At 40.3% G+C, this 26076-nt stretch overlaps 1 protein-coding gene across 4 annotated transcripts in view; it reads left to right on the top strand.

Moving 5' to 3' along the window:
• Positions 1-26076, top strand: part of ptbp3 (polypyrimidine tract binding protein 3) — a 73242-nt gene that overhangs the window by 26910 nt on the left and 20256 nt on the right. For all 4 annotated transcript variants that reach the window (XM_033018178.1, XM_033018179.1, XM_033018177.1 and 1 more), the window contains 5 exons: positions 7328-7403; positions 16332-16501; positions 16924-17070; positions 21448-21612; positions 21948-22058. In XM_033018178.1, the coding sequence (XP_032874069.1) occupies positions 7328-7403; positions 16332-16501; positions 16924-17070; positions 21448-21612; positions 21948-22058 (669 nt within the window). The remainder of the gene's footprint in view (positions 1-7327; positions 7404-16331; positions 16502-16923; positions 17071-21447; positions 21613-21947; positions 22059-26076) is intronic.

The following is a 26076-nucleotide window of genomic DNA, read 5'->3' as shown; positions in this document are numbered from 1 at the left end:
TCACCCCTCTCCTTTAAATGGGTCCCTCTTGGTCTAGTTATTTTTTAATTGAGTAATAGAACAAATGGCAAAGCAAACCTACTTATCCCCTGTAGTTTTTTTGAAAATTCCCTGCGATTAAACATACACACTACAGGCATAACCTTACAGGCCTTACAGTGATGAACACTGATTGGGATGGTCCATGAAAAATGGGGAAATTAGAAGTTTTGAAAGTGGTCTTCTAAACTAAAACAGTATCGTTATTTTAAATGAAATTAGCTAAATATTAAATAACGGCAGAAATAGTAGTCTGCGATTTGTGGTTAGCATTTGGAATGGCAGTCTACCTGCACTTTTATAACTACCTGTCAACTTGCCGTAGGTATTGGAACAACAGCTTGCCATCGTCAAATGTGTGATGACTTGATGAGGTCACCAAAGATACAGAGCAGCCTTCTATGATCTTTGGAGGCCACTGTCTTGGATCTGTAGCACGTGTGAACAAGTTGATTAATCCATGTATTTTAAATAAATGGCAGCCCAAAGAGCAGATGACACACTTGTGTATATTTAAGCATGTTCTGAATGAAAGATGAATTTGGAGGCAAAGGGAAAAAAAATAAAATTACTATTAACAATATTGAATATTTAACTTTTGTAAGCTATAGAGGTGTTTTGGTGATGGTTCATGAATGTGTTAAGTTTGCTTGCTAGAGTCCCATATTAATGTGCTCTTTGCCAGCTTCAGGCATGTATTGCACATGAGACGTTTACAGGAAAAATAAATTTGAACAAGATTATCTTGGATGTGGGAAGTTGCTGTTTGATTTGTTCTTTAATAATTGAGCGCTTATTCCTAAAGCACATTTGGATCTGGAATTGTTATTATTTAACAATACAATACTGAATTAAGGACTAGGAAAATGATTATTCAATCAAGTGTTTGGCCTTGTCTGTTGCTTTAATTTAAAAATACATTGCAGTCTCAGTTGACCTGTGTAAGGTAACTTGATTCGGCTAAAATGAAAGCTAAAGAATTAAATCTTGAGGAATAGCTGAAGATTACATGGGAGTTCAGAAGTTCCCATTTGATTAAAAACAAATATTTGAATTGTATAACTTATGGATGCATAATTAACCCATCGTCATTGAAATTGATTTCAAATAAACCAATTTGAGAAAACTGAATACAGCTATTTGGTCTCTGTTTTAAATGAAATACTATGCAATGTGACTCAAAGGAATGGGTTCCCCGTCTCTGGTTTTTACTTAGTTTAGTGCTGAATCTTGGTGTGGTTTAGCTCTCATACATAAAAAGCAGGTACCAATGTTTATTTTGCAGTATTAAGTGGACATTCAATTTCTATGAAAACTCCAACTTGTATGCTTAATGCAATGTAAAGGATATCACCACAAGTGAACGTTCAACGAGACATTGAGACAAAAATTCAATGGTAATGATAACCAATTACATAATGGCTTCGTTAATCAGGGCATGACTCAGTTAAATTATTTTCAATCAACATTTATGAACCTCAAAAGAGTGGACAGTTACATTTATGAACCTCAAAAGAGTGGACAGTTTTAATTTGTTTTGTCTGTGAAAATTATTTCCATTATTTCTTTGACTAATTACAAAAAAAATGTTTCTATATGCTGGTTACTTAAAGGTAAGAAATCTTAGAGGGAGAAAAGGAGAGACTGAAAACAATAACAAAATAGTTGATAGGATAAAAGGCCTGCAACCCAGCTTGTTAAAAAAGAGCATCTTCGTGTTAAAATTTCCATTGATTCTTGGAAAGTCCTGCAGGTTAGAAAGCTGCAAAACTCAGGAAAGCTATGAGCACATTAAGGCTTTGATAAAGAATGTGGTTAAGCCTGTGGGCTAACATTTATCAGATAGACCATAATGGGGCAAATGAGAGGTTGTCAGAATAAAAAAAACTGTTTGATTAAATGGACAAACCAGGGGGCTGCTGTACGACAAGATCTGCATACTTACAACATTAACACACAGGTTTAATTATTTAATTTGAATGGCATATGGAATGTCTTTGTAAGATGGAGCAAGCAAAATCTTGAGGACTGTACCACTTTGAGATTTCCCTGTGTTGGAAGGATATGTGGTCAGAGGCTTAAAAAAAAAAGCAGCCTGGTTGTTGATAAAAGGTGAAGCTTGTAATCATTGGATAAATGCTCCACTTGCTTACAAACCTCACCACCCTGATAAAACACATTTAATTCTGCCTTAAATTGGAATTTAGTAAAATGAGAGTTCTTTGAAGCAAAGATCTTCAGGGGGCTTGGTACGATTGATGCTGGCAGGATGCTGGTCACATGGAAAATCTAGAACTGGAGGGTGTATTTGCTGAAAAAGGGGCTGCTCATTGAAGACTTGGGTGAATCTCATGATTTCTGCCATCTGAGAGACCCCAAGAGGCTAGTTCATTTAAGGCAGAATTAAATTAAATGTTTGTTTTATCAGGGAGATGAGGTTTGTAAGCAAGTGGGGCTTATATCAGCAATTAATCTATTGAGTTGAGAACAGGATTGTTTCCAAGTTGCAAATTACCCCAATGAGCTCCCATAATATTAGAATTCAATAGTTTGACGTACACGTGTTGTTTTATTTCAGTGAACAGTCGAACTACTTTTATCCTGACTTTTAGTAATTCTTCTGACTGTCCTGTGTGCTATTGATGCTAATCATTATAATACTGTGGAGGTATTGTTATCATGTAGTGATATTTGTGTTTTTCCATTTGTTGGTAAATATTTACTTTTGGACATGCACAAACTGAATGTAGAACAATCTTGTTATTGTGCCTGTGCCTGTTATTGTGCCTGTAGATGCGAAGAACCATAAGTCTGGACTTGTTAATTTAGACACAATGGCGCTGACATGGAGCAAATTTCGTATAGATTTTTGTCACCAACTGCATTGGAGTTGAAGATGGGTGTTTAATTTATGCAAAGCTGATTACATTTTTTTTTGTTGAGTAGCCTCATTTTGAGAGGGTTTTCTTTGAACGATCCCTCCAGTCTCAACATTTAACGCATTTAACAATAGCAAAGAAAAAGCCTTGGGTTAAAATAGTACTTAAAAGATCCTCCTATGTATTATTACTTGGTGTCACACTCCATACATTTAAATTAATGTTATTGAAGCATTACTTTTCTAACACTAACACTCTATGGGTAAAAGTGATTGTAAAAAGTTGTTTCGTTTCAAAGGTAAAATAGACACGGGTTTCTATTCATTTATGGGCAGATGTTACATTTAACATCCTGCAGACTTCACCATTCGGCTATTTGAATAGTTTGACAATTAAAGGGACCTGCTTTTTGTTTTATTCAGCAATTAATTAATGACAGTACTCTGTAATCTGGAATTTTTTTATAGTTGGTGCAATAGAGTGATAAAGAAACTCAATAGTTTGTTTTGGTAGAGTGCTCACACTTGCATATGGAGGTGTGAGCAGTTGAGTGTCAAGTAACATTGTCTGACATTTGAGTTGCATCACTAGAAATCAACCACCAATCTTTGACATTCAATCCTAATACCATTACCCTAAATCAACTTGATCTTGTGGTCCCTTACACAAACTCAACTATTCAATAACATCATGGCTGATTTTAATTTTGGCCCATGGTCCTCTTGCTCTCTGTGATAGGACAAAAATGCATTGGCGTCATAAACATACCAACCTAAAAGATATAATGAAATAAGAAAATAGCCCCCACTGTTCTCTTGGTACAAAAATGCCACCGTGGAAATGTGTGCCTTCTATAATAAATTCACTGATTTTGTAGAAAGGCTATTCTTATCTATGACCTGTATCACCACAGAGAATGAGTGCCTAGTTTTGTTTTCTCATAAATTACAAACCTTGCCTTGGAAGTCTATTCTCATGAATTAATTGAGTGAATCGTGGAACTTCAAACAGCACTTTTTTTTAAATAAAAAAAAAATTTTTTTTTTTTAATTAGAAGCAATGTACATACATAATAATCATGGTATATAACATAATACATTTCATGTACAACTTTTTTTTTATTTTGATAGAAAAGAAAGAATGAAAAAAGAGAAGCTTGAGGATAGTAGTGATGTGTAGGGTGCAATTATTGACGGTTATTGATTGATATTTAGATAAATAGACTGCGTCCTTAGAAGTGTAGGAAAAAAAAGCCCTGAAAATAAAAGGGCCTTAAGAAAAGAAAGGAAGTAAGAAGAAAATGCAAAAAAGATAGAACTAAACAGAAGAGAAAAGGGAATGTGCCTAATTCATCATGTTACACACCCCTCACCTAGTTCTAAAACGGTTACTTTCCAGGGTTATGTTGCACCATATTACACGTAATAAATCAATGAAAGGCGACCATATCTTGAAGAATTGTTCTGGTTTTCCTGCTGGAACAAGTCTCATTTCCTCAAGATGTAATATTTCCGACATATTTGTAATCCACATTTTAAACGTTGGGATAGGTGCGTTTTTCCAGAATTTAAGTATACGTTTTTTTGCCGTTATCAAACCATAGTTGAGGAAACATCTTTGAAATGACGTTAGCTCAGAACAGGCTTCCATTGCTCCGAAAATAATCAAATCTATGTTTAAGTCCAGTCTTATGTTAAATAGTTTTGAAAAGGTTTCAAAAATTTCCTTCCAAAATTTCTGAAGTTTTACACAGGAGACGAATTAATGTGCTATTGTTGCATCTCAAACAGCACTTTGAGTAGCAAAAGCACTGCAGTGCTTTCAGATGATGGCTCGCACAAACATCTTGAACAATTGGAAAGTGCTTTAAATATTGGTCTTGCAAGCAATGCCCAACTATATAATGGTGATTATAATTTTAATAGTTACAGAGAATGGTGGGTGATTCAAGAGAGTTTATTGTCATGTGTCCCAAATAGGACAGTGAAATTCTTGCTTTGCTTCAGCACAACAGAATATGGTAGGCATGAATACAGAACAGATCGGTGTGTCCATATACCATTATATAAATATATACACATGAATAAATAAACAGATAAAGTGCAAATAAACATATAATGGGTTATTAATGTTCAGAGTTTTGTTTGAGTTGAGTTTAATGGCTGTGGGGAAGTAGCTATTCCTGAACCTAGACGTTGCAGTCTTCAAGCTCCTGTACCTTCTACCTGAAGGTAGCGGGGAGATGAATGTGTGGCCAGGATGGTGTGGGTCCTTGATGCTGCCAGCCTTTTTGAGGCAGCGACTGCGATAGATCCCCTCGTTGGTAGGGAGGTCAGAGCCGATGATGGACTGGGCGGTGTTTACTACTTTTTGTAGTCTTTTCCGTTCCTGGTCACTCAAGTTGCTGAACCAAGCCACGATGCAACCGGTCAGCATGCTCTCTAATGTGCAATTGTAGAAGTTAGAGAGAGTCCCCCTTGATATACTGACTTTCCGTAATCTTCTCAGGAAGTAGAGGTGCTGATGCGATCCTGTTTCATCCCCCATGGCATGATGTAATAAGTGGTGTTCCATAGTGACTGAATAATTCATAATTTTCATAAATTACTTGGCTAGAGGTTTAGTTGATAGATTTGCTGATTTCACAACCAACTTTGCTACCTATGTGTCAAGGGCTGTGGATTGCTAAATGAATGGACCAAGTTCTGGCAAATGCACTATGACGTGGAAAAATGTGAAATAACTATTCTAGCATAATGTTTAATTGCTATGGGATTGCAGAGCTTCGAGGGACACGATAGAATCATAGAAAATTCTGAAGGGCCCTTACAGAGATACACAGGTAAGTTAGGTTAAAACCAGTCGCACAGTTGGTAGAACTTGGTTCAATCCTGATCTTGGGTGATATCTGTGGACAGTGCACGCTCTCCCAGTAACTGCGAGGTTTCCCTGGGTGCTCCGGTTTCCTCCAAGACCCCAAAGATATGTGGGTTTGGAGGTTAAGTGGCCTCACTCTAAAGGTATGTGAGGAGTGGATGTGAGAATGGGATAACATAGAACTAGTATGATTGGGTGATTGATGGTGGGTCTGGACTCAGCTGAAGGGTTTGTTTCCATGCTTTATCTTATCTAATAATATGTGTACAGTGAGGGGACGGGGGGGGATTTATTTAAAAGGGATCTGAAGGATAAGTTTTTCTACACAGACGGTTGTACGTAAATAGATTTCGATGAATATTGACAAGGCTGCCCAAGTTGGGCTAAAGGGCCTGTTTCCATTTGGCATAATTCCATAAATTAATTGAATACCTGAATAGAGAACTGGCTTGGTTAGATCTGAACTCTGACTTCAGGTTGCAACTGTTAGCCGTTATTGTCTGCGATAGAGCAATTTTAAGGATCTGAGTCGCCTGCTAATTTGCATGTTTGTATTTCATTGTTCATGCTGAGAAAGGACAAGAAATCTAGTCAGATGGGGGGAAAGCAGCACATGCATGTTACACAGCATCTCAGCAAGAGGAAATGTTTCTCAGCAAGAGGAAATGTTTTAAGATATTAGACAATAGGTGCAGGAGTAGGCCATTCGGCCCTTCGATGTGATCATGGCTGATCATCCCCAATCAGTACCCCGTTCCTGCTTCTCCCCATATCCCCCGACTCGGCTATCTTTAAGAGCCTTATCTAGCTCTCTCTTGAAAGTGCCCAGAGAACCGGCCTCCACCGCCCTCTGATGCAAAGAATTCCACAGACTCACAACTCTCTGTGAGAAAAAGTGTTTCCCCGTCTCCGTTCTAAATGGCTCGCCCCTTATTCATAAACTGGCCCCTGGTTCATAAACATGTTCCCCAACATCGGGAACATGTTTTTTGCCTCTAGCATGTCCAAACCCTTAACAATCTTATATGTTTCAATAAGATTCCCTCTCATCCTTCTAAACTCCAGAGTGTTCAAGCCCAGCCGCTCCATTCATCATGGGAGATATTAATTTCTCTTCCTGACTTCCTGCTCTAGCACTTAAATATACTGCATATGTGATATGCTAATATTTTGCTTTTGTTCCATAGTATAATGCACAAGGTGATCCCTCGTATTTCCACCTAACTATTCAAGCATTATTTTGAGTACTTTCCTAGAGGGACTAAGTGTTCAATTTTCCAAATTGATATTAGAAGCAAGGTGCGTGGCGTAAAGTTGTCCCAATGGTAGTAATCATTGACGATGCTTTAGCAAGAATGCAAAGAGCAGCCCTGTCTTTATGGAATACGTATAAAGTTTATTACTAATTGTTATTTTCCAGTTTAATGTCTGAATTGTTCACATTGAGCATTATATATAATGTGGATAACAATGAAGTATTATTAAATATTTAAATCTTGGCAATTGCTTAACTTTCTGATTTTATTTTGCAGAGAGGATCTGACGAGCTGCTTTCTGCTAGTGTTGTTAACGGCCCCTCTACCATGAGCAATTCTACGTCGGCTACAGGTATTTGCAATTCCTTTTAAATCTTATTGGTACAATATTTTTAAGTGTTAAATACAAAATGATACTTGATGCCGAGAAGATGCTAAAATTCATGTCATTGGAACAAGCATTTGGGTGAGATGAAGTGTTTCGAAATTAAAATGTAAGAATGTGCTGTCCTGGAGGTATTGTAAATGAACACTCTGCTTTGAAACTTTGGTTATTCACTGAGTACTATGATTCCTTTTTTTTAAACATTTGATGATCCTGGTTTGTTTTGGACTGTACTTGATTTTTAAGTGCTTGGTATGGTTTTCTCTGAAATGTATGCTGTCTTAATGTTTCTTTCCTAAAGCATTAAACTCAAACTAGTGACGGCTATATATTTAAATTATTCAGCACCTGTATTACACAATCACCCCATACTATTAAAATGGTGGCTCGGGTTGAGAAACTCTTAATATTATTGTTAGGCTTCAAACACCATGGTGTCTGGAGATTTTTGTCATGGGGAACTTCTGCAATTCACTGGATTCTCTTCAATCTGGAACCATGCTCAATAAGGCACACCAACCGTAAAACTTGAGGCGATATCGGCGTCTAAATCTGTCAGTATTTGTCTAAGATCAATTTATTAATTTTTGAAAAGATCCAATAGGGCTTTAATATAGCTTATGGTTTGGGTTCTGTGAATGAATCAGGCTGGAAAATCATAATGGTAATGGCAAGTTGAGAAATGCAAGGGAAGTCGAACATTATCTTGGGAGAGAATGTTGACATATCTCATAAACTGAGTATAGTAAAAATTGAGAAAACCATCTGTAATGTCATGATTAGTAAGAGGATGAGATATGATGTGAGTATTTAGAGAGTGGGTATCAATGTTGAAATGTTAATTAAGAACAGCTAACTTTGAGACTTGAATGTAGGTGGGAAGAGAAATTAGGGGGTACAAAACATAGCAAAGATGATCTACATATTTGTTCCTAACATGATCTGAGGTAATGAACTAACTGGCATAGTCATAGTGGATGAGGGCAAGGCATTGAACTTTTATTGCCAATTATTAATTACTTAGTGTGCTGTCAATGTTGGTGTTGTTTTAGTAATAATGTACAGCTAAATACACCCAAGGCAATTTGTGCTCAAGTCCACTGAAGGATAAGTACTTTAATGTGCCTCAAGCACAGAGACCCGGGTTTGATCCTGACCTTGGGTGCTGCCTGTGGAATTTGCAGGTTTTCCTTTTGACCACGTGGGTTTCTTCTAGGTGCTCCAGTTTCCTCCACATCCCAAAGACGTATGGGTTTGTAGGTTAATTGACTGCTGTAAATTGCCCCTAGTATGTAGGGAGGAAAGTGGGATAATATTGAGCTAGAATGAATGGGTGATTGATGGTCGGCAGGGATTCTGTGGATCGAAGAGCCTTTTTCCATGCTCTACATTTCAATCAAACATGGCATCATCTTCAGAAAAGGTATTGTGATGCAATGAATGTGCCATTAGATGCTTCAAAATTAATACTTACTCTTGTACACAACAGTTGCTTCAAATACTATGTGGCATAGGGGTTGGTATTTGTTTTTTGTTCCAGTTGTAAAAATATCACATTGTTAGTCGGGTGTGAGAAACTTACTCCCCGCCAGCATAATTATATCCACGCCATCCATCAGTCGCCCATTAAATCTGACAATTAAATTCGAAGTAAGATGCCAATGGGAAAGTAGAAGCTGAAAATAGAAAATGTTTGGTCCCTGTTAAGAACATTTGGAGTTGTAGATGAAAGGGGGAAGTGCTTTTGAAAATGTTAAGATCATGCACTCTTATTTTACAGTGCAAGTGATTAAAGTTCAACTGGTTCTTATTAACTTATTATAGGGAAAGTGAATATTTGCACAGTAGTAGACTTAGACTAAATATCCACACCCAGTATGTTATAAAGTTGATAATTGAGCAAGGATTACTTGCAGCGACTTGAAACAGAGCTTTGGCAATAGTGGGAACAAATGCAGTAAGGAATACTTTCTGTAGTATAACAAAAGTTTCTGCTGATTTAAAAAAAAATATATATATATATCTACATAAGTTGCTGTACCAAAATATTATATTGTTGTGATGCAGCTCTGCAGTCGGAAAAAGGCATATGCAGAATACACTTGATGTAAATGCAGCAGATAATGTCAATAAATGTGTGGTGTAAAAGAGCTGCAATTATTGACATTGCAAGAGAACACAAACATGCCTTCAATACTTGTGACCAGAGTGTATGAAATGTGGAAAAATTAAGATGGCCATTGTCTTGTCATGTTAAAATATTTCAGTCTACTTTGAATGGAACACAAGTTATCTGCATTGATTTGTAGAAGAGTATAAAGTAAAATCCTAGTTTTAGAAATGTTTTATGAAAACAGTGAGAAGAACATGGTCTTTGTCACTGCAAGCTTTGTTGCAACATAAAGCCCTAGAGATGTTTTAAAAAAATCATGGCAATCACTTGAAAGCACAAAATTGTGTGATTTGTCATCTTTGGCTGGGTGTGGAACTTGTTAGTAATTTGCCATTGCAGGGCTCTCGCTTAACTTTTTTTCCCTGTTGCCAGCCGGGCAACCTTGGCAGCTTTTTAGGTTGCCAAATGACAGTTTAGGTGGTCATTTAAGATGGCTTGCATGACGCGTGCGATAATGTGCTCGGACGAATTGCGTAGTTACCAGTCGGAATTATACTCAATGAAGCATTCACATATTATTTCTGCTTCAAATAAAGTCACAAACTAAACATTCACCAATCAAGACTTGATATATCCCACAATGATATGCAGCAAAATTATAAGACAGTATCTCAACTCTTTTTACACATTGCAATTAATGCAATTTCTATTAGTTCTTTCCACTTCCAAACAAAAATGTGGTTGAATTATTCAGCGTATGATCAACCTGTGTCAATAAATCCTGGACCATGGTAACATATATGCGTACGTATAGTTGTGAATGTTGCTCATTTAATAACTACAGTACAGATATTCCATATTAAGAGCATTGATTTGCCGTTAAAATGAATTCTGTAATAACGTGTCAACGGTAGCAGTGACAATCGAACACTGCGGTTTTAATGTTTCACATGTACACAATCTAATTAATCCATCTTTATGGATTAAAACAAATAATAACATTGGGAATTAAAACACATTTGATTGCATTCCGTTATCAAACATAGTCAATGTTCGCTCTGAAGACATTTCCAGGAAAATATGGTGGGGGTGGGTGTGAATCAGTGCGGGGTGGATAGATGGCGGGGGGGGGGGGTTAGAAGGCAGTTGGTGCAGAATGGATGGATTGAGGCAGGTGAATTAGTAAGTGTTGGTTGGAGTAGGTAAAATTGTGAGGGGAGAGCACGGGGATGTCAGTGGTGTTGAATGGGGGGGGGTTCAGTACGGGATGGATGGGGTAGAGAAACTTAGCGGGTGAGGCAGCATCTATGGAGCGAAGGAAATAGGCTGGAGAAACTTAGCGGGTGAGGCAGCATCTATGGAGCGAAGGAAATAGGCAACGTTTCGGGTCGAGACCCTTCTTCAGACTGTTCCCCCCATTCTTCTTGAATGGGAAGATCAATACAGGATGGATGGGGGAGGGGGAGGGGAGATCAGCGCAGGATGAATGGAGGGGGGGGGGGGGGGGTCTGTACAGTGTGGATCGGAGGGTCTGTGCAGGATGAATGGGAGATCACTACAAGATGAATGAGGGGAAGGTGCAGGGTAAATGGAGGGTGGGTCAGTACGGGATGAATGTGTGGATTAGTACAGGATGGATGGGGGATCAGTACAGGGTGAATTGGGGAACCAGTGTAGGATGGATGGGGGGGGGTGGGGGTGGTAGTAGGAGAATTAATGTAAGGTGGATAGGGTGATCAGCGCAGGATGAATAGATTGGGGGGGGTGGGGAGCACAGGGGATGTCAGTGAGGACTGGGGATCAGTGTTGGATGTGGAGGAGGGGTCCCAGGATAAGGGGGGGGTATGGATGAAGGAGGGTCAGCGCTCCTCGGACAACATCGCTACCGTGGCCGTTGGGAACTCCTCGCCACCGCCTCCCTCTGCCAGCCAACATCAAGGTGCGGGGCCGAGTGGTGCAGCTCAAAGATCCTACAGCTAAAGGATCTATGGTGCAGCTGCTTCAGAAGTGTCGGAGCGAATGATGGGTCCCGCACAGCAGCAGCAGCGGCTTCATCACCTCCTCCTCCCTGATAGCAGTCGCTGCTTGCAAACCCGCTAACGGCGCACTTTCAAAATAAACCCTCCTGCACGCCGAGGCCTCCCCCTCCCTCCCTCCTCCCGGCCTCGGCGTGTGGGAGGGTTTGTTTTGAAAGTGCGCCGTTAGCGGGTTTGCAGGAGCGGCCCTTATCTGGGCGGGCGGGGTGCGGGAGGAGGAGGAGATGGAGCCGCTGTTCGGGGGCCGTCATTCGCTTCGTCCCTTCATCACCCCGCACCTAGTATCTTTCCCACGCAATACAGCCATCACCGCCGACACAAAACATCGCGTTCCTTTTCTCCAGAGATGCTGCCTGACCCGCGGAGTTACTCCAGTTTTTTGTGTCTATCTTCGGTACAAACCAGTATCTGGTTGCCAAGCCGGGCAAAACGACTCGCCGTTTAGGTTGCCCAGCAGCGCTTTGAGTGGTCAATGGCACCCGGGCAACCGTTAATTTCGAGCCCTGCATTGGTTCTCTTCTCGCTGAGTGTTACTGCAAATCTCTTCCGGGGATCTCATTTGGCTGCCTCGCTTGTTCTTAAATGTCATTGGTGATGAGGTCTAAAATCCCAGTGTTGATTTCCACATTAATAATGAAGGCTAAGTGCATTTTATCTCTTGTCTCAAAATTACAAGTCATCTTGACAGTCAACCACTTTGGACGAGAAAAACATTCTTGCAACTAAACACCTTTGGGAGTCACATCTCCATCACTACTTCCACTCTCGTGCCTGTCAGTTAATTAAAGTTACAAACAGTCTTGCATGTTATTATTTGACTTCTGGTGGGTTCCCTTAGACTTGCTTCTATGTACTCCTGGCTGACTTCCTATGTTGTATCATCCAAATATTTAAGGTAATACTGAATTCAGCAATAATCCTGTTCATCTATCAAGCTATTCTTTGTGACCTGTATTGGTGCCCATTTAAGAGACAACGCCTTTTTTAAATTGCTGATTAAGTTCACCCACCCCGTTGAACTTGCTCTAGTCTGCAATTCTGTATTTTGGATGTTCTTGTTTTTATTCCAAAATTAGCTGTGGTTACAAAAGTCATCTTTATTTCTTCATAATGTTCTATTCACTTTACCACATTTCAAGTGCAATCATGTGTATTATTAAAGCATTTGACTGGTGTATTCTGTATTGTAAGCCATGACGTCTGAACTCTTTCCTTTCTCCCCCCCCCCCCCCCGTCCTTTCACCTTGCTGCACCTTACCCTTCCAGAATTCTTTTGCATATGATGATGCCTTAAAAACAATCCTTGATCAAGCTTAGTCCTATAAACTTTGTGTATCTTTGTCTGTTATGGTCCCCTCACATGTTAATATTGCCCAAAACACCTCAGGAACTTGGAATGCTGGCTGTTCATCTGGGCTTTTGTTCTGCATTAGATTGTAGATGGTTTCTGATCATTCTTACAGAAACGTGATAATTTCTGTCTTCATTGGGAACTGGAATTTGCCATTTAGCAGTTTTGAGAATTTCAGTTTACTTTATTCATGTAGAAACGAGAACAGCAGACAAAGGTGGACCCGTTGGGTCCCTGTCAAATTGGAGGCCTGGTCCCGGAACGCAATCCGTTCCACCAATGCAATATTCCACCACTCACCCATAGTCCCAAACTGCGCAGGGGCGGCATCACAGGGGAGGGCTGGTCCCCGAACGCAATACTCCACCACTCACCCATAGATCCCAATACTCGCAACTCCCTAGAGAAGGAGAGGGTGTGCAGAGAGGGAGTAGGGGGGCAGAGAGGGAGAGGGGGGGGGACAACTTGTTCTATTTGAAGGTAGACAAAAATGCTGGAGAAACTCAGCGGGTGAGGCAGCATCTATGGAGCGTGTCGGGCTGAAATCCTTCTTCAGACTGTTCTATTTGTTCTTATTTGATTGTGCACGCCAGGTTGATTGCAATTGTGGAAACACATGAAGGTTGCAATCTCCCACCCCTGTCCCATTGTGATGTCATATGTAAATGAGATCCATTGTGATTGGATGTCTGTGAGATGGCACTGTGGCATCATCAATGGAAAGTGCTGCAAGAGTCTCCCACTGAAAAGCAGTTAATTTTTTGAACTAAATTATTAAAACTTAAACTTCGGAAATATAGGTTGGAATGCGACGGGAAGATGTTTATCCCGTAGAGGGGAAAAATGTGAGTAGCATGTGTGAAAATGGGAAGGCTGTGGCCAAGCGTTTTGGAAGAAGATACAAATTAAGGAGATTAAAAGAAAGCCAACATAACCCTGCATACACACCGAAATTTAGAATGTTGAGAAAAAGGGAAGAGTTTTACTATAATATAGATAGATGGGTATAGGCTACATGATTGTATTAGAACTGTCAAAGTGGATGGAAGTATGCACAACAATAAACTTTGATGATACTGGTGATACTTAGTGGGTTGTAGAGCAAGAGCAAGTCCGATTTGTGTAATGGGAGAACTTAGTTTGAAAGCAAGGATGACAATTTTTGAGGCAATGTTTCTTGTATACATTGCCTTTTATTTGTAACTAGACCAACTGGAACCCGCTGGGTCCCTGTCACACAGGAGGCCTGGTCCCCCAAAGCAACCCGTTCCCCAACGCAATATTCCACCACTCACCGGTTCTCCCATATTCCAGCACTACCGGTTCCCCCATATTCCAGCACTCACTGGTTCCCCCATATTCCAGCACTCACTGGTTCCCCCATATTCCAGCACTCACCCATAGCCTCCAACTGTGCAGGGGCATTTCCCCAGCACTGCCTCTTGCTTCGAGGACTTAAAAAAATGCAATTGCCCCCTCCCTATCCTTTTGAGCAAAAAACGTGCTGGAAGGATTGAGTGTTGCTCGATTACAACTTTGTTGCAAGCTGGGCCAGCAAGAATTTGGATCCCAATAGCAATTGCCCCCTCACCCTCCTGTTCGGGTAAAAACTTGGTGGAAGGACTGAGTGTTCCTCGATTGCAACTTTATATGCAACTTTATTGCAAGCTGGGCCAGCAAAGATTTAGCTGTTAAATTCTTCTTAAACTTGAATTTTTTTAAACCTAATTATGAATAACTTGTGAAATAGAACATCAATGTGAACGAAAGTTTATAGGAACGACTGCGGGACAAAGGTGAGTAAGGTGGTGCACAAATCTTAGCGCTATCCTGTACCATTTTGGCGTAGTTCCTTTGAGCTCACTCAATCACTCGCACGCAAGCAAACAAGATGAGATTTTTATTAATATATAAATTAATATATAATAATATAATATATATAATATACTAGACCACCTGGTCCCCCAACGAAACCCGTTCCCCAAGGTAATATTGCATACCACTCACCCGTTTCCCCAACGCAACCCATTCCCCAACGTAAGATTTCACCACTCACCCATTGGATCCCTGTCACATGGGAAGCCTGGTCCCCATCGCAATCCGTTCCCCCAACACAACGTTCGACCAAACACCCATAACCCACGCGGGAGGCCTGGTCCCCCAATGCAATCCGTTCCCCAAAGTAAGATTCCACTGTTCCCCCAATGCAATATTCCATCACTCACCCATAGCCCCCAACTGTGCAGGTCGGCTCATGTTTAATGCAGTATTCGACCGCTCACCCATAGCCCCCACGGTAGGTCTGGTTCCCCAATGCAACCCGTTCCCCAACGCAAGATGCCACCACTCACCCGTTCCTCCAACACAACCCGTCCCCCCAATGTAATATTCCACCACTCGCCCATAGCCCATAGCAACTGTGCAGGTTGGCTCATTTTTTCACCCTCCTTCATTTTAAACTTTAAAAAAAAAAATGCAATTGCACTAAGGTTTAATGTGATGTAGGTGCCGACAAGGCCATCTTTTGTTATCCAAATCTAATCATTAAACCTTGCTGTGCTGGGTTAGGCTGGCAGATTCTTTCCCTGAAGGACTCAGTGTTCTGGGATAGCAACAATGTAGCCAGTAGGGCATTGTGACATCATCGCTGGTAACTGCATAACTGCCAGTGCAGATTTGAAGAAATCTTTCTTAAAATGGGGTTTTGTAAAGTTTTAAATGTCACTTTAAAACTTTTAAATCTCCCCCACTACGTCCCTCTCCTTACAATAAAGGAAAACTCTCATAGCTTGTTGATTGGCAGGTGAGATCCCATAGTGATGTCATTGTGGGCTGGCGGAATGTTCACGGCCGTGTATGTAAATGAGATCCCATTGTGATTGGTGGACTGTGAGATGCCATTGTGACATCACTGGAAGCTGCCAGAAACGTCTCAGTCAGTTATTCTCAAATTTGGCTTTTTTAAACCTTTAAATATCAATAATGTGAAATATAACATTAAATCTGAAGAAAACTTGATTAGATCGATGACTGGTCGTTTTAAATTCAAAGTCTTTTGATGTTTTTAAACTTCTTACTTTTAATCAGTAATACGTCGAGAAATAAAGCATAACATTTTCAGTGAAGGTGATCTCGGCCTCGAGGGGGAAAATGTCAATCAGAATATGTAAAAATGTAATCGTTACCGCGTAGTCTTTACGAAGATGTAAAGACAACCACATGTACACACGTACAAGATCAGACTTTTAATAATAGATAGATAGATAGATAGATGTACAGTTAGTAAGAGGTTTGAGCTTGTTGCCACCTTCCTGTTGTTTATTGGCATAGTTAAGTATCATTACACTAAGGAAAATGCACAATTGAATAATGGTATGTTTCCCACTTATCTCAAGCTAATGGAAACAACACAAAGAAATTTAAAGGAGACGGATCTCCCAACCCTCCCTCTCGTGTTCTTCATATTCGGAAGATTCCATATGAGATTTCAGAAGCAGAAGTTCTTTCATTAGGCATACCATTTGGCAAAGTCACTAATCTATTGATGTTGAAAGGCAAAAATCAGGTAGGTGCAAAAGTGAGAAGTTTGCAATGAATTTAAATTTAATTTAAACTTCTGCCTTTTGAAATGAACATTATTTTTATGTGTTGTTTTAACAATATATATTGTCACGTCGTTCCGTAACTGTCCTAAGCATTTTAAAACAGCCTTGTTAATAATTTTACCTGTACAATTCAAGGTAAAATTAATTATGAGTTTCCTTACATTATTTGCACAATTTAAATTATAACATGTACTGGAATAGTTCATTGTTTAATGGGGCGAAATAGCGGTGGAAAATATGCAGAATTCATATAATGTAGTTCATTTTTGGATTAGATGTGACTGGAGTGCAATATTTATATTTGATTTGTGCTTTTTATTGTCTTTTAGCAAGTTAATATTTTCCACTCTTTCTTCTCGCTCCCTCTCTGCTGCTGCTGCAGGCTTTCCTTGAAATGGCTTCAGAAGAAGCAGCCGTTACTATGGTGAACTATTACACTACAGTCACTCCACACCTCCGTAATCAGCCCATATATATCCAGTATTCCAACCACCGGGAATTGAAGACGGACAACTTGCCCAACCAAGCTGTAAGTGTTCCTTGGTGTGTGAAAAATCTGCGGAGTAAAATTAGTAAAAGGTTGATGTTGTTAGGGGGAGGGGAGGTTTTTACTGTTATACGGAATTTTGGGTATTGACAGGAAAATTCTGACATGACTAATGACTTGGTTCTCAGCATACTTCTCTGAAGATCAATTTTGAATTGTCAAACACTTTGAACTCAAGTCCAATCTTGAATAACTATACACAGTATCACAGGCACCAATCTTGGGTTTTTCAATATGAGAACATTCAACCTTGTAGAAATATGTCATCATGTCAACACTGGTCAAGGACATCCATTCATACCTCACATTTCCCCATGTCATTATGTTTCTTTCCCCATATGTAATAGGACAGGCAATGAGGGAGAAGCCAGAACTTTTGGCTGAATATTACATGGTGTATTTGCTCAATGAGTAAAAGGAAATGTGTTTACCCACGATATGTCAAAACACAAATCTTGCTAACATGGATGCAGAGAGTAAGGATGGAACAGAGGGGAAACGTTATTTTGAAAAAAGATGTAGAGCAGGAGAAAACTTTGACAGTTGGCAGTAAGAAAACGACATTGAAAGCAAAATAAGTTGGGTTGTGAGGTGAATATCAAGTGGAATTTGAGTGCTCCGAAGTCTGTAGGTTTTAGTTTCAGTGGAGCTGATGCTTATCGCAATATTTGTAGAATTATAAAGTACCTAATTTTCTGCTAGATACCTGGCCAGCAGCTGTTGGGTTGACATGAAATAGAAAATGAAAATATTAGAAGCAGAGATGAATGGTTGGTGATGTGTGAGGAGGGGCAGAAAATACATTGGTCATTTCCTGTGATGTACTGTTGTTCTAAAATTGCATTAAATGAAGGATAAACAAAATTGAGAGTTGGTTTCAAGCAATCCCTGCTTTTGTACTTTACAAATTAGCTTAGTGTACACTCATTGTTACAGAGTAATGTTCTATTTGCCCTGCCCAAATCAAGGACTCAATAATATTAAGATCAATTGCACTTTATCTGTATTTGATCCTCCACGTAGAATTTGCGAGCTCTTGCTGGGAAGCTTGATTTAGCTGCAGAATTAAAATGCTTGGGGAGGATATGTGGTACGGCAGGAGACTGAAAAATGAGATTAAAAATAATTTGATTCTCCCCTCCTTCCCACCTGTTTTCTTTGTCAATCAGTATTTCAGATTGTTTAATGGATAACTGTTCAAACATCTGTGCTGGTGACACAAGAATACAAACTTTTAGGTCTATAGTTAATGGAAGGCCTACCCAGTCAAGCTGAAATACAGAGTTTACAAATCTATACGAGCAGAGGTTCATTATACTACATTCACATGCGGACACAGAGGAAGAAATGTTTTATCAAATCCCATTCATTACAATTTTATTAGGTCTCTGCAAGAGATAACTTAACACTAGGCCAAGGTGTGGTCTTCAGAAAAGGGTCTCCATCCGAAACGTCACAGAGGTGCTGTGAGTTACTTGAGCATTTTGTGTTGGCCTTCAATGTAAACCAGCATCTGCAGTTCCAACCTATGCTATTTACCCCCCGGGATGGTGAACAACAATAATTGATATGTTCACCAACACTTGACTCCAAATCTTTTGCATGAATGCAAAGGCTGTGCAGCATTGATCAATGTCAAATTTAAGTGAGCTTTTGTCATCTTTACTTTCCAGCACATTTGCACTGTCACAGTTACAGATTAAACTATCTGTTGCCAACTGTCCTCAAATTATTGTGTATATCAACCACCTGAAGTCAAGAGGAAATGTTTGTTCACTTCCTTTGCATTACATGTAAGGTGAATGGCAAGAATGTAGTCAAGGTATTTTACCAAACCGTACAAGTTGAATTAAACGAACGTACAATTTGATTGAGGGCAATTTTATGTAATGTTGTATTTCAAATTATGGCCCATTTCAAACAGCAAATACACTTTTGCATGATCATAAGTATCTTAATGAATTCATCGCTCACAGTTCTCCTATTTAAAATGCCTATTGTCCAAGGCAATCATTGTTTTAAACTCTTTTTAAACAGCTTTTTTTTCAGAAAGCTCTTTAAAATCTATTTCCCACCCAATCTTTAGCCACACACTAATTCCTGATTGATCCATGGTAATATATTTTGTCTGAACATTTCTGTTTAACACTAATGTACAGAAGAAAAGCAAGATCCCACGAATTACTGACTACCGGCCCGTGGCTTGACATCCACCATCATGAAATGCTTCGAGAGGTTTGTTATGGAACTCATTAAATACAGTCTATATCAAGCAACATTGACCCACTGCAGTTCACCGACAGCCACAACAGGTGCATGGTTCATACCATCTCTTTGGCCTTGCACTCGTTCCTGGAACACCTGGATAAGAGAGGCAGACTGCAGCCCTGCTTTTAATACCATTGTCCCATCCAAGCTCATCGCCAAACTCAGGTAACTTGGAGTCAGCATTCATCTCTGCAACTGGATCCTCGACTTCCTGACCAACATACCACAATCATTGAGGATAGGGAACAAATCATCCTCTCTGATATTCCTCAACACTGGTGCTCCATAAGGATGTGTTATCAGCCCCCTTCTTTACTCCTTATACACCCACAACTCTGCAGCCAACTACAATTCTAACTTTACAAATTTGCGGATGACACCACCGTAGTGGGCTGGATATCAAATAATGATGAGACAGAGTACAGGAGGGAGATTAAGAACCTTGAGATGGTGATCGACTTCACATACTTAAGACTTCACATTGATGGCGGTGAAGTAGAGATGGACGAAAACTTCTTATGGGGCTGTCCCACTGCGGCGACCTAATCTGCGAGTCTAGACGAGTTTGCCCTCGACTCAAACTCGCAGCATGGTCGGCACGAGGTCCTATGAGGTCACTGGAACTCTCCTCATGCTCGAGGGAAGTTCCCGAATACTCGTGGCCTTAGGTCACGGAAAAACTTTCAGCATGTTGAAATATTTTCCGCAAGTAAAATTTGGTCGGCATGGTTCTTTTTGACTCGTAGTGGAGTGGGGTCGCTATTTAGTCACAGGCAGTCGAGGGCAGCCGTAGGCAATTTCCTTCGCTGATCGGGCATTTTGATTGGCTCATTGGAGTTTTCAGGACCAGGGAAAACCGACCAGTAGGTAAAATGCCCGCTAAACTTTATTATGCTTCTTAAAAGTGTCTCCTCCCCTTCTCTCCCCTTCTCTCCCCTTCTTCCCCCCCCCCCCCTCCGCGCTCTTTAAAGGACTTACCGTACACTGTGGCAGCCGTTTATCTTCCTCTTCATTGCGGGTGTGAATTTCAGACAGCGCTCCCCCGCTTTCCCTGGCCCCCACCTTTGCGGGGTGTGTGTGCGGTCGATCGATCCAGCTCGCGGTTTCAACGCGGACGGTCGATCCAGCTCGAGGTTTTCCAGGCGAGTGTCCTCGATCTTGAAGGTCGAAGGCACTCTTAACTCGTGGATTAGGTCGCCACAGTGGGGCAGCCCCTTAAGGAGTAAATATCACCAGCAATTTGCCCTGGACAGGCCATATCGAAACAATGGCCAAGAAAGCACACCAAAGCCTCTACTTTCTTAGAAGGCTTTCCTAGAAGTCCCCAACAACTCTCACTAACTTATACACATGCACTGTAGAAAGTGTTTTATCGGGATGCATTGCGGTGTGGTTTGGGAACAGCTCCATCGAAGACTGCAAGAAATTACAAGATTTGGGATGCATCCCAGACCATCACACAAACCAACCACCCTCCCAGTAACCTTCTAAATTTCATGCTTCCTCGTCAAGGTCACTGACATAATCAAGGATGAGTCTCCCTCTGCTCCCTCTCCCATCAGGCAAGAGGCACAGAAGTGTGAAAACGTATACCTCCAAATTCAGGGACAGTTTATTCCCAGCTGTTTTCAGGCAACTGAGCCATTGTATTCACAACTAGAGAGCAGTCTTGAGCTACCATTTACCTCATTGGAGACCCTCGGGCTATCTTTTATCAGACTTTACAGGACTTTATCTTGCACTAAACGTATTCCCATTATCCAGTCTCTGTACGTTGTGGACGGCTCAATTGTAATCATGTGTAGTCCTTCCGCTGGTTTGATCGCATGCAACAAAAAGCTTTTTGCTATGCCTCGGTACATGTAACAATAAACAAAACTTTTGAGCAATGCAATATGGAAATAAATTAATGGCGTCTTTCGTTCTGCTGGCAGTTGCTCATTTTGTATTCTGTAAACTAACGTCGCTTTTCTGTTGGAGCCTGTTCCAGAAACACAGGTGTGTTTGTGTCCTTAATTCTGAATGTTTAAAAAAATGTTTTGTTCTTGTAATTTTCACAAAAATGTTGCCCTTAATGTTTTATTTTCACAGCGCACCCAAGCTGCTTTGCAAGCATTAAATGCAGTACATACCGGTAATATGTCAATGACAGGCAGCACAATCAGTGAGGGGGCGGTGCTCGCTGGCCAAAGTTCTGTCTTGCGCATTATTGTGGAGAACCTCTTTTATCCTGTTACTCTGGAAGTTTTGCATCAGGTAAGAATTGACAGACTTTTCACCTTGTATGAAAAATCTTCTGCAAGTGATAAGGATTGATTTAATGTACATCGTTTCCATTTCAAATCTTCCTTTTCATTTTGTTTTGGGAATAATGCTATTGGCAGAAAACTTTCAATTAACTTCATAGTATGTTTTAATGAACATTGTTTAGTTAACATGTGTATATACTGTAATCCTTGTACAACTTATAAAACCAACAGTATTGATGCTTGCTTTGTAATTAAGTTTTCATTCTATTTATATCCAAAGGCAGCTAACTAAATCAAATTACTATTCTTATTCTGATGCAATTTTTGTTTTACTCCCAACAGATATTTACCAAGTATGGAACTGTGCTAAAAATCATCACTTTCACAAAGAACAATCAATTCCAGGCGCTCCTTCAGTATGCTGATCCTATGCATGCACATCATGCTAAGATGGTTAGTAATGTGTAGAGCTGAAATCAACTTGTTTGCTGTTTGGGCATTTGGTCTTCTGAATGCAAGGTTATTGTTTAGAAAGTTGTCACAGTTGGTGAAAAGAATTGAGAAATTTACCGAAAATAATTTAAATATAACATCTTTGATAACACTAATAATCTGTCATATTAGAACATAAGAGATAGAGGCTCATCTATGATATCTTTTCTGTTAATAAATAAAATTGACACTTTGTCCCACTTGCCCACGACATGCATTCTGGCATTGCCGAACAAAAGTCTCCCCTTTTTAAAGTCTGTATCTTGCTAATTGCTCACTTGGATTTTATCCAGTCTTTGTTCAGAGTAAATTCCAGAATTCAGTTAACCTCACTTTCTCTGGTAATGTTATAAACCTCTTCCTTTTGATCTAATGGTATTCTGTTAGCTATTCGTTAGAACCTTTTCGCCTGTTGGATTTTTGTGCCCGAATGGATACTTTTATTTGCTGTAATGCATATAATTATCAACCAATGCTTGTTTCCTGTCAGATTTAGTGATGTAAAATGAAAACTCTGTATTGCATATCCTCATTTGGCTAGTCGGAATATGGTTATGGAACAGATATGGTTAACATTTATGCCACAGTGCAATGATGGAGCTGCTGTCTCACTGCCAGAGACAGGTTCAACCCTGACTATGGGTGCGGTCTGTGTGGTATTGGTATGCTCTCCCTTTGACCACGTGGGTTTTCTCCAGGTGCTCTGGTTTGCTCCCGCATTCCAAAGTTGAGCAGGTTTGTAGGTTAATTGGCTTCTGTAATTTGCCCCTATTGTTGAAGGTGCAATAACATTGAACAAGTATACGATGACCAATGATTCGTGTGGACTCAGTGGGTTGATGGGCCAGTTTCCATGCTATATCTCTAAACTAAAATAAAATAAAACTAAGCTAAAATAATATTTTCGATTCTGACAAAAGCTCATTAATGATAACAAAAGTTTCTCTCTCCAACGATGCCGCTGGATATGCTGACTGTCTGCAGCACGTTGCAGATACTGGAAATTGAAATAAGAATTTAAAAAATATATATTTTTAATATCTTTCTTGGCCAATCAAGGGTAATAAAGACCCTGATGGGCATTATATACATGCATCCGAATAGTAGTCAGGACGTAGGAGGGCACAGATTACATCCGGAAATAAAAAAGGCAAAGGTATTTAAGAAAGACAATGTTATGGGGATTACAATATGCAAATAGACTGGGAGAAATCAGGTCGGTACTGGGTCCCAAGAGAAGGAATTTGTAGAATGTCTACGAGATGGATTCTTGGAGCAGCTCGTGATCGTGCACGTTAGAAAAAAAGACAATTTTGGATTTGGTGTTGTGCAATGAACCAAACTTGATTAGGGAGTTTAAGGTGAAGGAATCCCTAGGAGGCGGTAAACATAATATGATCGAATTCAACCTGCAATTTGAGAGGGAGTAGCTGAAACTGGATGTATCAGTATTACTGTTGAGTAAAAGTAACTCTAGAGGCATGAGCGAGGAGCAGGCTGAAGTTGATTGGAAGGGGACCCCAGCAGGAATGAGAGTGGAGCACCAATGGCAGGAGTTTCTGGTAATAATTTGGAAGACGCAGGCTCTTTTCGTCCCAAAGACGAAGAAACATACCGAGGGGAGAATTCGGTCACTGGCTGACAGGAAGTCAAGGATAGCATAAAAGCATTATAGGCCAGTAAGTCTGCCTTCTGTGGTAGGCAACATTTTTAGAGTTCATTATTTAGGATGAGATTTTGGAGCATAGTCAGCATGGTTTTGTTAAGGGGAGATTGTGCCTGGTGGATGTCTGTTGGTATTTTTTGAGGAAGTAACAAGCAGGATCGACAAAATGTCTGGTGCTGTATACTTGGATTTTCAGAAAGCAACGCGAGGCTGCTAAAGCCCATGGTTTTGGAGGCAAGGCACAAGCACGGACAGAGGATTGGCTGACTGGCAGAAGGCAAAGAGTGGGAATAAAGGGGGCCTTCTCTGGTTGGCTAGTGGTATTCTGCAGGTGCCTGTAGAGGGCACAGCTTCAGAATAAATGGACTTGCCTTCAAAATGGATGGAGGGAGGAATTTATTTCAGTCACAGGGTGATGAAGCTGTGAAATTCATTGCCACAAACTGCTGTGGGGCTAACACATTGGGTATTTTTAAGGCAGTGTTCTTGATTTAGGTCCTGTTCCTATATCTTATGGTGTTATCACCATGTCCCTTGAGCATAAGATCCTAATTAACTTGGTTCCACATATTCCGAAACATTATTAGGTGCTGGTGTATTTCAGTAAGGTCAAGCCACACCTCTAGAGAACATGGATAGGCAATCATTGGGACCTTTCTTCAGATTAACTAACCATCCATGTCCTCAAGAGATGCCTCCTAATCGCTGAGTAACTCAAGTACTTTGTCTTATTTTGTAAACCAGCATTCGCAGTTCCTTGTACCTACTTTGTTCCTCACATTGCAAAAAATCACTCATGCACTACCAGTCTATAAATAGGTAAACTCTGTGGTCAGTGTTATCCTTGTTACCTCTGACTCTGCCTTTTTAAATATTACTACTGCTATTTTGTGGGACTTATAGGTAACTCCTCCAGATGTTTTGTTTCTTGCTTTTTCTTAGCTTCACTCATTGTTTTTGCTTGTTTGATCCTTTACCCTATCCTTTGTTGTCAGGGGTACTCTTCCTATTTTGAATGTATCTTGTAAAAGTTAAGTATTCCGAGAGATTTAATACTAGATTTAGTCATTCCATAATTCTGAGGCGGTTATCAGTTTCTATCATTTCATTTAATTTCTTTAGCTTTGAAAGTGAAGGCTCTTATCTGAATCTAACAGCATCCAATCGGCTAGGGTGAGTCCGGACCTCTCATCTACCTCATTGTAGACTTTTCAACTATTTTTAATTGGACTTTATCTTGCACTAACTGTTAGACTCGTTGTCCTTAGTCTGTACTCTGTGGATGGCTTAATTGTAATCATGTATAGTCTTTTTGACTGGATAGTACACAAATAAGCTTTCCACTGTACCTTGGTACACGGGACAAAATAAACTAAACTAACATTTAAAAAAAAAAAAGCTAAACTAAAACTATCCTAATTCGAGGCACCTGTTTTTTAGAGGGGGGTCTATCTGCTGGTGTTTTGAATTGCATTGCTGCTTAACTATTAATTTTTTGGTCCCATCATTTAAAACCTATTTAATCTGCACCAATCTAAGTTGCACATCGAAGTCCCTGATCTTGCACAATGATGGAGGTGAAAATATAAATATTTTTGCCATCCTTTTAACTCTGATTGTTAGGCTTGATCTTTGCTCCAGAACATTTTCTTTTATCCATGTTGTGGCGACATGAACCACAACAGCTGGATCTTTCTGTTCTCCTTGATTCATTTGAAAGTTAAGTGCAGAATACTTAACCTGAGCACCAGACAGACAACATATGGCCTTTGGGAGCAATAACTATCTGCCCCAACCAGCACAATATTGCTTTTTGTTTTGCTCACTTGAAGAACATCATGTGGTTTGTTTCATTGCTCATGCTGAACCTGTAATGTGTGTTTTTGTCCACGTCATAAGCTGAAAGAGTTTAGTACCCGGACAAGGGCTGAGCTTCTGGATTCTATGTATCTGCCTGACTCGAGCCATGCTGTTCTACCATTCTTGATGATCAAATTCCGCTGAGATTAACTTTAATGTGTTACTAGACCAGGTGTGGACCCGTTGGGCCCGTCCCCCCCAAGGCAATATTCCACCACTGCGCAGGCGCGGCTGAGGAGTTCCCGTTGTGACGCCATAGATCCCCGTTGTGACGTGATTCACAGCAACCCGACCCCAACTGCACCTCGCCATCCCCACCCCTATCCTCCACCATTCCCCCTCATCCCCCAGCACTCCGTCCGCCTCCTCTTTACCCTCCCTCTTCTTTCCCCTCTCCTCCTCCCTTCTCCACTCCCTCCCTCACCTCTCCCCCCCTCTCCTTTCCCCTACCCT

This window comes from Amblyraja radiata, chromosome 3 (genome assembly GCF_010909765.2).
Source record: "Amblyraja radiata isolate CabotCenter1 chromosome 3, sAmbRad1.1.pri, whole genome shotgun sequence".
Taxonomy (NCBI): Eukaryota; Metazoa; Chordata; class Chondrichthyes; order Rajiformes; family Rajidae; genus Amblyraja; species Amblyraja radiata.
The sequence above is the reverse complement of the archived record's forward strand: the minus strand, read 5'-3'. Positions and strand labels throughout refer to the sequence as shown.